Source organism: Panthera leo, chromosome E1 (genome assembly GCF_018350215.1).
Source record: "Panthera leo isolate Ple1 chromosome E1, P.leo_Ple1_pat1.1, whole genome shotgun sequence".
In the NCBI taxonomy this organism is placed as follows: Eukaryota; Metazoa; Chordata; class Mammalia; order Carnivora; family Felidae; genus Panthera; species Panthera leo.
In genome coordinates, this window is record NC_056692.1 from 24872863 (window position 1) to 24885396 (window position 12534).

Below are 12534 nucleotides of genomic sequence, written 5' to 3' on the forward strand. Positions count from 1 at the left end.
GTCTCAGGTCATGATCTCACAGCTTGTGAGTTCGAGCCTGTGTTGGGCTCTGTGCTGACAGCTCAGAGCCTGAAGCTTGCTTTGGATTCTGTGTCTCCCTCTCTCTCTCTGCCCCTCCCGCTCATGTCCTCTTTGTCTCTCTCAAAAATAAACATTTAAAAAAAAGAACCAAAATATAAAATCATACAGGACAATTACACGTTTTTGTTTGTGCTCGCCCTATTTAAAGTGCTCACAAAGTTAAGTCATTTAATTCTAAGCGAGATCTATTATTTTGCCTGTTTACTCATGAGAAAATTGAGACAGTTAAGTAACTTGCTCTGGGTTATACAGCTAAAGTGGCAGAGACAAGATTAACCCCTGGCAGTGTGGTTCCAGGAATCGTGCTATTCACTATTATACCATACTGTCTCTCAATGGTGATCATAGGAGGATGTTACAAAGAGGGAACAATGGAATGCAGAACTGGTTAAAACTATTTATGATCCAATTTCAAAGTATAATCTGAAAACACACTGCATATATTAGGAAGAACATATATGCATTTAATAGCGCTGCCTCTGAGGAAAGTGGGAGATAGAGGTCAGAGGTTGGGAACAAAGAATTTTCACTATATACTTTTGTACCATTTGATTCTTTTCAACATGTGTATATAAATTACCTTACAACAGGAGATGACTTACCTCACTGTTGTACAGCCACAGACGCATATCTTCCTCTTTGATGCGTAGCCTCTGAGATAGATATTCATGAATTTCCTTGATGGTCTGCATTCGACTAAAACAGCCTGTATAGGCTAAGACCCGCTTTAAGGGCGCATTCGGAGAAGGTACATTTCCTATGGTCATAGTAATCATGATAAGGAAAACGGCAGATATAAAAAAGAGCTCCCTGATCAGCAATGACTATTTCAGAAAATAATGATGAGAAATGAGAATTATAGCTTTAATAATTTTAAAAATTAAGAAGCTTTAGGGGTGCCTGGGTCTCTTAGTTAAGCATCCGACTTCGGCTCAGGCATGATCTCGTGGTTTGTGGGTTCGAGCCCCACGTCAGCCTCTGTGCTGACAGCTCGGAGTCTGGAGCCTGCTTCAGATTCTGTGTCTCCCTCTGTCTGCCCCTCCCCCATTCACACTGTCTCCGTCAAAAATAAATTAACATTAAAAAAAAAAGAAGAAGCTTTAAAATAAAGCTGTAAAATGAAGACAGGGGACCAACTGTGTTAAAGTAAGTTTAAAGTCAGTCTTAACTTTGAAAGGAAGAGCAACAAAATCAGAGGCCCAAATTAATAGGCAGTATTTGGATCCCAAGAAAGGTGGCATGTATCAACAATTGACCCTGGTATCTTGGCTGTCCTCGGCAGGGTTATTATGTGCAATAGCAAAACCAAAATTCAGTGTAAGAATGGGGAAGATAATATGGGACTGGATTTGAATTCCACAGTTAACTGGATTCATTGAAAAGAAAACCACTGGCCCAAAATGGCATCACTTAGGTTAAAGCCTTAAGTCAATAAACCAGGACTTAAAACCTAACCTAACTGCAGTTTCAAACCCCCAGAAATGTAACCTTTAACCAGTCAACATAGGAATTTCTTTGTCAGTACTAGGAAATTTACTGATAGACTCCTACCATTCCCCTTAAGAGGGAGACCTTGCCTAAAACAGTGGAATCTTTGCTAATAGTTTCCCTTTTTCCACTCCCTACCTTTAAAAACCTTTAGTTTAAAAAAAAAAAAAAAAAAAAAGGGGGCGCCTGGGTGGCTTGGTCAGTTAAGCGTCCGACTTCGGCTCAGGTCATGATCTCACGGTCCGTGAGTTCGAGCCCCGCGTCGGGCTCTGTGCTGACAGCTCAGAGCCTGGAGCCTGTTTCGGATTCTGTGTCTCCCTCTCTCTCTGCTCCTCCCCTGTTCATGCTCTGTCTCTCTCTGTCTCAAAAAAATAAATAAACGTTAAAAAAAAAAAAAATTAAAAAAAAAATAAGAAAAAAAAAAACCTTTCCTTTTCTGTAAGCCCTTGGAAGCTCCCTACTACTTGCTAGACAGGATGCTGCCAAATTCATAAATTGATTAATAAAGCCAATTAGATCTTTAAAATTTCCTTGGTTGAATTTTTGTTATTTAGCAACCTGACCCACTTTCTCCCTTTTTTTAAAGTTTATTTATTTTGAGAAAGAGAGCAAGAGAGCGTGACTAAGGGAAGGACAGAGGGAGAGAGAGAATCCCAAGCAGGCTCCACATTGTTAGGGCGGACAGAGCCTGACGTGGGGCTCAATCCCACAAACCGTGCGATCATGACCTGAGTCAAGATTAAGAGTTAAATGCTTAACTGACTGAGCAACCCAGGCACCCCCTGACCCACTTTCTTAAAATAAACTATCTGTGAATTACTAACCCTATCATTCTCAGTCATTAAGTGCCCCAATAACCTGGCACATTAGTACAATTACATAAGAAACTTTTGTTTAGAATTCTAAGTAGGCATACACTCTACCAAGCAGAGTTAAAAGTGAAATCAAGAACCTTCCCGTGAATAAAAAAAAAAAAAAAAAAAAAATCGCCCTGCTGAAAAGGTAGGAGGAAAACCGTATGGCCTGCCTGCCCAGTAAGAAGATAGCAGACATGATCTTTAATTCCTAGAGGGCTCAAGAAACAAAAACAATGGCAGCAAGGGAAAAGAGTGAAAAGTAAAGAAAGAATATATTATGTTTAACCACATACTTCAAAAGAGAAGGTGGATGAAATGACAAGGGATTATGGAAGTCAAAAATTGTTTGCTAAAACAATCTACTAAACCCTGGTTAATTTTTCAGCCAAAAACCCAGGCAAGAGTTGTAGCTTAAAATGGTCCTCTCTAGCTATATAGCATGTTATAGTTTACTGAACAACCCAAAACAAAACAAAAAAACCCTTAGCATATCAATATAATCCACCTAGGGTACAAGTATACATGCCAGGCAATTTTCTACCCATTCAATGGAGACTTAGCTTTTTTCCCCTTATTAAATGCATGTAAGTCTTCATCTACTAAACAAAGCAGAGAAAAGTATTGGTATCATCCACTTTTTAAAGAACTTCCAAAAAGAATTCACTCACCTACAATAGGTTGAAAAATCATATAAGAAACAAAGGCCTCTGTAGCTTTCTCTGTCAAAAAGGCTACATTGAAGGCTTTAAACATGGTTTGTACATCTGTCACTTCAAAAGGAGTAAAAGAGCCTAGTAAATAACCCTTAATACATTGAGTAAGAAGAAAGATGAAAACTATGTTACAGCAGAACAAAACCCAACCATGATCAATTTTAAACACACAGCACAGCAAATCTTTTACAATCATCAGTGAGCAAAGAATAATTCCTAACAGAAAGTAATAGAGCAAATTTCTCCAATTATACATCAGAGGATTAGTTATAAGATTACAGCAAGAAAGCATCTTTTTTACAAACTTCAAAATGATTAATGATTGATTTCAGAACTAATTAGTAAGGAATAAAAATTTCAAATTAAGAATAAATTTAGAGCAATAACTACCCAGTTCTAGGATTCAAAAGCATTTGCAAGTGTAGTGTCCAAGTCAATTTCCATGGTCTTAAGCCACATAAGAAATTTATTTGAATTCTAGACAGTTTTTATAGCATAGCTCATTAAGCAGGCAGCCACTTATTACACATACTTTTGTGTTTTTGAATAGCACCAACAAATCTAGTGGAATTTACAGAAGCAGCAAAAATCTAGGATCAGCACAAGAGTTACAAAGAATACTTACTAAAAGCACAACAACACATTTTTCCTCTCATGTTATCTTTCAAAGAGAATTGAAAAAAATATATGCTAGGGTGCCATGGAAGCAAGGCAAATACTTTTATTCAACGGAAAATTAAATCAAGAATGTTTCACAGTGATTCTATTTCACTGTTCCTTGATTTTGACATTTTCCCCAAAGACAAAATTTGGTTAGGTAGAAGCCAATGCTTTGCTATAATTCTTACCAAACAATATGTGTAAGAATCTCCATATATAATTTGAATATAACCTTTAAGAAAGGCATAAAACTAATTCTATTTAATTTCAAGGGAGGGATGATAGTGATTATAGAGTTGGTTTGGGTTCTTACATACTAAGTTATATTAATTATAATAACATTGTGGCATTATTAACACAAAGTCTGAGATTTTGTGTAAATGGATGAACTGATTACTTCTGCTGAAGAACAATGTCAAATATTTACAAAGTAAAAGCACAAGGCAAGTCCTGCCTGTCAATAAAATTTAACATAACAGAGAAATCAAGGGGGAGCTTTTTGTATGTAATACATCAAAATGGGAACTTTCATGTCATTTTGATAGGCTTGATGTTTTTCAAAGCCAATGTATCATTATAGTTTTCAAAAATATATCCTTCATTTTATATACATTATCTGTCTTTTTATAAAGGCTCTGTGGGCCAAGCATGAGAAATGTATCATGTTTTCTCAAAAAAAGTCCCCCAAAACACCAACAAACAAAAATATGATATTGCAAAAGAAATTACTTTCAGATATTTGAGTGGAGGTGAAAAGATTAGTTCGTCAGTCACAGACTGACAGATTTTACCTTAGGTCAAGGAAATAATTTACAATGGATGGTTTTCAAAGAAAAAAAGTATATGAAATATATTTCTATTTATTTTCTTTGTATGTTGACTAGCCAGAAAAAGAAACAACTCTTCTCAGTTTGCTGCTGAGATTTTGCCACTACCCCATCTAGTCTTGTGCATGACCATAGATCTAAGCCCCATTGATGATTTACTGATTCTGAATGAAAGCAGATGGGAATGTGTATTAGTACAGTGGCACCAGACTTCGAGCAACTTGGGTTTTGTTTGTTTGTTTGTTTCAACAAATGCATGGTATTCTTGCTGCATTCTTAAGTTACCTCTTGGTAAATGCTGAGGAAACATTCTCAGGCTCATCATACCCATATTCACCCAGATGTTAGACTGCTGTGTCCGAGTGGCAGGCTGCTGTCTTAGGAAGAGAAGATATCGAGGAAATAACTCTAGCTCTGGGATTTCTGTCTTGCTATTCTTGATTACCTGTTGTCATGAAAGATATAATGTGATCACTATAAAAGAAGAAACAAAATTTGTCATTTTTATCTAATTTCTGAGATGTATGTATGTATGTATTTAGAGCAAGCAAGGGAAGGGCAGAGAGAGTGTGGGAGAGAGAGAATCCCAAGTAGGCTCCCTAGTGTCAGCGCAGAGCTTGGTGTGGGGCTCGAACCCACGAACCGCAAGATCATTACCTGAGCTGAAATCAAGAATTGGACGCTTAACTGACGGAGCCACCCAGGAGCTCCATGGACAAATTCCTAGGACTAGAGGTATAAGTCAAAAAGTATGGAAGGTCGTATCATTAACTACAAGTCCTTTTGCCAAAGCGTAGCAATTTTCTTAAAAGTGTATGAACGTACTTCTCTCATAAGATATTCTCCGAAATGTATGAACATTTATTTTACAATATTCTCAGAAACCTATGAATGTGCTTCTCTCATAAAACCTTATCATTGGACATCATTTGAAAACACCTTATTTCTTCAATAAAGAATATAATAAATTTGCTTCAATTTTTATTTATTATATTACTTAGGATAAAAATGTTTTCATATAAAAATTTGCTATCTAGGGGCACCTGGGTGGCCCAGTTGGTTGGGCGACTGGCTTGATTTTGGCTCAAGTCATGATCTCACCATTTATGAGAATAGGCCCCACCCATATTAGGTTCTGTGCCTGCTTGGGATTCTCTCCCTCCTCTGTCCCTTCCCTGCTCTCTCAAAAAAAAAATAAAGAAAAAAAAAACCTTTAAAAAAAATTTGCTATCTATGTTCTACTGTGTAACTGGTTTGTTCAGTGTATTTTTGTCTATGATTAAAACAACTACATTGGATGTACAAAACTAAGACTTATGTTGTTGAAACAGGATTTTTCTGGGGCACCTGGGTGGCTCAGTCAGTTAAACATCTGACTCCTGATTTTGGCTCAGGTCAGGATCTCACGGTTTGTGGGATCAAGCCCAGTATCAGGCTCCGTGCTGACAGCACGAAACCTGCTTGGGATTCTCTCTCTCTCTCTTGTTCTCTCTGCCCTTCTCGCTTGTACTCTCTCTCTCAAAATAAATAAACCTTAAAAAAAAAAAAAAAAAGAAACAGAATTTCTCAGTAATCCCCTGCAATAATGTGTTTGCCAGCCCAAAGATACAGGAAAACATTTCATTATAAAAATATTGCTCTATGAATTTTAAGAGTTGAACATTATCAAATTAGTATTCCAAAAGGATAGCAGAATTAACACTCTTTAAAACATAAAATTCTACATAATGTTTAACAGTCTCCAGTGATCAGGCTTTATTTTATTTCCCTCTGCCCTAGTAACCAGTGTTTTCTGCAATAGAGCATTTTTCAACACCAAGAGGGGGCAGTAAAGAACCAGATAAAAACAATGATACAAACCACACTTTTAGTACTTTTTCTTAAAATTCTGACAGGCTATAGTATGGCACTCGAAAAGCTCCACTTGGGAGGTTTTTCAAATCCTACTTAAATGATAAGCAGTAACTCTCTCCCTGGTATTCTCCTCTAAGACTGCTAGAAGAAGTCTGTCCACTTCTAAACAGGCGCTGACAGCTACAAAACCAACCATCATTCTTATGGTTTCAGTTTTACATGATTTGAGGAAAAATTAATAATTCAGTATCTGAGGCACCTGCCTGGCTCAGAGGAACATGTTACCCCTTGGTCTCGGGGTAGGGAGAGATTACTTAAATAAAAAAAATAATAACAGTATCTGTAGTTGTAAAGCTATATAAAAACATACCTTTGGCAGAATCTGAACTGATAATGAAGTAGTTTTTATAATGCCCATCTTGCTTGCCAAGATAAAAGTGCTTTCGTGAGCAAATTACAAATTAACAAATTCTTATGTACAAACATACAAAACACATTTATTTACATTTTAATTATTCTTGTCTTTGAACTTCTTAACCTCAGTGACAACTGCAAACAACAGATGCAATTCCATTTACAGGAATTTACCGTAAAGAGATCACCACACCATGTTGGGAAAGAAAACGCTCGCCAGAAATTTTTTTTTCCAGAAATTTTTTTTAATAATTAGGTGCTAGAGGCAAACTAAATGCCTATCAGTAGGTGATTAGTTAATAAATTATGATTTATGTACATATGCAAGTGTATATGTATGCAAAGTATATAAAGGAACACTATGCAATTACTGAAAATAATGGTACAGATCTAGATTTACTGACCTAGAATGATATCCACAGCATCTATGTTAGATTGAAAATAGCAGGTCACAAAACATCAGGTATAAGATGATTCAATTTCATAAAATTACCCACACATATCTACTTACATATGTATATGTATGAGTAGGCACAGAGGAATGCACACTGCTTAGAAAGATACACACCAAAATGTTAATAGTGGTTATCTTTTAAGTAGTAGGATTTGGCATTATTTTTATTTCTTTGTTTTTTTGTGTGTGTGTGTCACTTATCACTGAGCATGTACAACATGTACAAATTAAGTATTTTTAAAAAATATTTTATTTATTTATTTATTTAAAAAACATTTTTTTTAACATTTATTTATTTTTGAGACAGAGAGAGACAGAGCATGAACGGGGGAGGGTCAGAGAGAGAGAGAGAGACACCCAGAATCCGAAACAGGCTCCAGGCTCTGAGCTGTCAGCACAGAGCCCGATGCGGGGCTTGAACTCACAGACAGCGAGATCATGACCTGAGCTGAAGTCGGACACTTAACCGACTGAGCCACCCAGGCGCCCCTATTTATTTTTGAGAGAGAGTGAGCACGAACAGAGAAGGTGCAGAGAGAGGGGGAGAGAGAGGATCTGAAGCGGGGTACACACTGTCAACAGAGAGTCAACGTGAGGCTGGAACTCCCAAACCATGAGATCATGATCTGAGCTGAAGTTGGACGTTCAACTGACTGAGCCACCCAGGTGCCCCCTTGGTGTGTATATGTATCTATATACTTTAATAATTTGTATTTTATTTAGAGAGAGAAAGAGTGAGCACAGCAGGGGAGAAGGGCAGAGTGGGTGGGGGGAGGAGAGAGAGAGACAGAGAAAGAGAGACAGAATCTTAAGCAGGCTCCACACTCAGTGCAGAGCCCAATGTCGGGCTCAATCTCACAACTGTGAAATCATGACCTGAGCTGAAATCAAGAGTCGGACGCTCAACTGACTGAGTCACCCAGGTGCCCCAAAGATATTATTTAAATAAATAGTATGACTTATATAAGTATGAAGGTGAAAAACATTAATTTTTAACCTTGCCATGGCAATACATTTAATATTCTCTACCTGAAAACACCATATTTAAATTTTTTTACAGCACTTTTTCCTGTAAGCAGGCAAATTTAGAGATTAAAAAAATACTATTAAGCCAGTAAAATGCAGCTTTGATCTAGTAAAATTACTTTAATATTTGTCTGACCTCAATGTAAAAACATGACCTTGCATGGGGCTCTGAAAAACTCATTTAATAATTATAATGATGATGATGATAATATTAGCAATAGTCAATATTTACTGACCACTTACTATAAATCAGATGCTGTCCTAATCATACATATTATTTAATTATCAAAACTCTAATGAAGTAGATATTGTTATCTTCATTTTACAGAGGAGGACACTGGGATTTAGAGATTGGAACACTGGTAATCCAAATCTAGGCAGCCTCTAAAACATCAAAGTATATATGTGTCAAACATAATTATCAACAATGTTTTCCCTGTAGATATAGAATATTAAGATACAGCAGGAAAGTCCCAGAAATTAAGGGGTGCCTGGGTGGCTCAGTCAGTTAAGTGTCCAACTTTGGCTCAGGTCATGATCTCAAGGTTCGTGGGTTCAACCGTGTTGGGCTCTGTGCTGATAGCTCAGAGCCTGGAGCCTGCTTCAGATTCTGTCTCCCTCTCTCTCTGTGCCTCCCCTGTTAGTGCTCTGTATCTGTCTCTCAAAAATGAATAAAAACATTAAAAAAATTTTTTTTAAGATACAGTAGGAGGGGCGCCTAGGTGGCTCAGTCGGTTAAGCAGCCAACTTCAGCTCAGGTCACGATCTCGCGGTCCGTGAGTTCGAGCCCCGCGTCGGGTTCTGGGCTGATGGCTCAGAGCCTGGAGCCTGCTTCCGATTCTGTGTCTCCCTCTCTCTCTGCCCCTCCCCCGTTCATGCTCTGTCTCTCTCTGTCTCAAAAATAAATAAAAAAAAAACGTTAAAAAAAAAAAAAAAAGATACAGCAGGAAAGTCCCAGAAATTAAGTGACTAACTGAAGGACTACCCCCCCTCCTGATAAATAAAGTATATATAAAGACTATAGATAAAGAATAAAGTACATATAGTATATATATCTATGTATATTCATATTTATATGTATCTGTTTAGGGGTCCTGATGACAAATACAGTAGGAAACTTTTGGAGCCAAGAAACACAATACTAAATTCCTGATTCCAACTTAAACACAATTTTTAATAAACATTATTATCAATAACTCAAAATCAACATCAAAATTATACACTAGAGCTTTATAGCAGATTTTACTCTTTTTAGAAGTGATCTAAGTAACTGTATCTCATCCATGCAAACTTTCCTAGTATAAGAAAGTTCTATCTTGGGGCAAGTTCTATCTTGGGGCTGCCTTGGTGGCTCAGTCAGTTAAGTGTCCAACTGCTGATTTCGGCGCAGGTCATGACCACATGGTTTGTGGTATTGAGCCCCGCACTGGACTCCATGCTGTCAGCTTGGGACTCTCTCTCTCTTCCTGTCTTTCTGCTCCCCCCCCACCCCCCCACACGCTCTCTCTCAAAATAAATAAATAAACGCTTAAAAAAAGAAAGTTCTATCTCAGACATTGTATGAAGGAGAGTGTTTCTTGATCTACAAAAAGAACCTTTTTACAAAGTATTTTACTGCATTTACAATGCAAAGTATCAGGGTAATGAGTCCTGTTGTTTACTGTATAAGCACAACAGATGTTGTATAGTAAACTCATTAATATTTTGATATTATATACTTCAAGTCTTTTAAATTATTTTAGAACATTTTATTTATGCTCTGAATGACTCATCCTAGTAATGGCAACAATCAGCATTCACAAGCCTTGAATTCCTGTTATCATTTGTTGTGATCATTTTTGTGTCCTTCCTTCAAAAAGACAAAACACAAAAATCTACCAACAGCTATGGGAAGAATCAATCCCTAACTGGATGCCTGTGTGGTTAATGCAAATTACAGTTTCAGAAGTAACTACTACACCACTTCCTCTATATTCACTGAACTTTTTGGCACCGGCTTTCAGACTTCTGCTCAGCCTAAGTCCTGCATTATCCTAAAGTCTGTGTTTATGTGGATGACTTATTTAATAGCCTAGCCTCATAATATCCTTGACTTTACTTAATTCAGTGACTATTCTCTCCACTCCATGTAGCCACACACTCCCATAAACACATCACTGAAGAGTTGGTACCTAAAACAGTGCTCAGTAAATGTCTGAACAAATGAATGAATACATGTAAAAGGAACATAAATTTTGTTCAACTAATTTACAGGTACTGAGTATTCTGCTGTCACAGGTAAGAACTAATTTGTAGATAGTGAAATTCATATAGAAAAGTAACAGAAGACCCAAACTAGGACTGTTCCTTAGATAAAGCACTACTAGTTATACTTACAGGTCTAGGAAGGGCCAGGTTTGCTCCATACCAGTGATAAAGTGCTCTCCACACAGGTTCTGGAACCATTTCATAATCTCTTCCGTGGATCAGCTGTGGGGTTCGTTTTAATCGTCCTCCTTCTAGTGTTAACGATGTAGCCTTAGAAAGAATGGAACACAAATGTTGATTTTTAGTATTTTTAGTATTTTACAGAGTCTTGTGTTTTAACATAACCTAGACACAGGAGAACAAACACATATGTCACGACTCAGTTTTATGTTACTGGAAAAAAAATGAATTTTCTATAAGAGATTTTTATTTTTAACTTTCAAAATAAATTATTTAAGGAAGATAACTCAAGGCAAATTATTTGAAAAATCATTAGAGCATCTGGAAATAAGACTGGTTTTCACAGATTTCTTTCAAACACAGTAGAAAATATTATTTTAGGAAAAAAAAATCCACATACACATAAAATTACATTTTCACAGTAGCTGTCCTAAGAATTTTTTTTTTTTTTTTACATTTATTTATTTTTGAGAGACAGAGAGACAGAGCACAAGTGGGGAGGGGCAGAGAGAGAAGGAGACAGAATCCAAAGCAGGCTCCAGGCTCTGAGCTGTCAGCACAGAGCCTGATGCAAGGCTCAAACTCACAAACTGCAAGATCATGACCTGAGCCGAAGTCAGACTCTTAACCGATTGAGCCACCCAGGAGCCCCAAGAATACTTTTAAAGATTACTACTGCTTCTATATCATAAAATATTCTCTAAATCATAAAATATTCTCACAGATGTGTACTATGCAGACATATCCGTCTACACCAGGTTAATTAAGTGAATCATGAATATATGAATGTTGTGCTATGTGTTAAAACCCCTAGAAAGAAATTTATTTGCCACTTGAAAGAGAATTATTTTAAGTAGATGTCAAATCACTTACCTTTACTGGTTCTTGAGTTACTAATGGCTGGTTATCAATAGCCCCTGGTTTCTGAGGACTGAGATGCAACAAAATGTTCCCATTGGCTCCTAGCAAACATTGGTTGTTGTTGTCAGAAGTGTTATGCTGTCGAGCAAAGCACATATCTGCCCCTGGTGTGGCAGAATACAGAAAGCCTGTAAGGGAAAAGAGGATGGAATCTCTTTATTTTTAGTTATTATACATAGGCTTGAAGATATGAACTCAGTGTCCATGTATTATGCTATTTTTGTGTTGGCATGTCAGTCAGTACAGTATAATATTCTGATAACTCTGTAGAAGATAGGAAATATACATGTATTTTTTTCTGGAAAACACCTAGCATAACACTAGGTGGAAGAAAAGCTTTAAAAACTGTCACCAAATGGACATTTGGCCAACCTCCTAAAATATCTAGTAAGTCACAAGAATTACACATCCTTTGACAGAAAAAGAAGTATGGCCAAATAGCTGGGCTCTCACACAGTCACCTCTAATTCTTCTCTTCCACCTATAAACACATTCCAAATGTTCTTAGTAGATAATGGTGATAAGAAGAAGTATTAAAAAAAAGAGGGGGGGGAGGAAAAGAGGGGAAGAAGAAGGGGTAAGGGGTAGGGATAGGGGGTAGGGGGAGGAGGAGGAGAAGTCTCTAAACCAAAGGGAAGGAGCTAAAACAAGAATAGAAGAGTACCAGAGGGGAAGGAATGGTTTCCTAATAAACTTATTTCAAAGGAAGACATACAGGTTACAAAAGAAAGATGCACACAGAAAAATGATTAATGATGACCTAGAGTTGTGAACCTCAATGGTATTTTAAGGTATTTCAAGTCTAAACTATA

General features: G+C 37.1%; 1 protein-coding gene across 2 annotated transcripts in view; it reads right to left on the reverse strand.

The window, feature by feature from the left end:
• Positions 1–12534, reverse strand: part of USP32 (ubiquitin specific peptidase 32) — a 251311-nt gene that overhangs the window by 36620 nt on the left and 202157 nt on the right. Inside the window, exons 14-17 of one of the 2 annotated variants that reach the window (XM_042914568.1) lie at positions 11675–11850; positions 10751–10891; positions 4912–5071; positions 684–838 (exon numbers count right to left, since the gene is read on the reverse strand). In XM_042914568.1, coding sequence (XP_042770502.1) covers positions 684–838; positions 4912–5071; positions 10751–10891; positions 11675–11850 — 632 coding nt within the window. The remainder of the gene's footprint in view (positions 1–683; positions 839–4911; positions 5072–10750; positions 10892–11674; positions 11851–12534) is intronic. The other variant, XM_042914569.1, reaches the window with a different exon arrangement.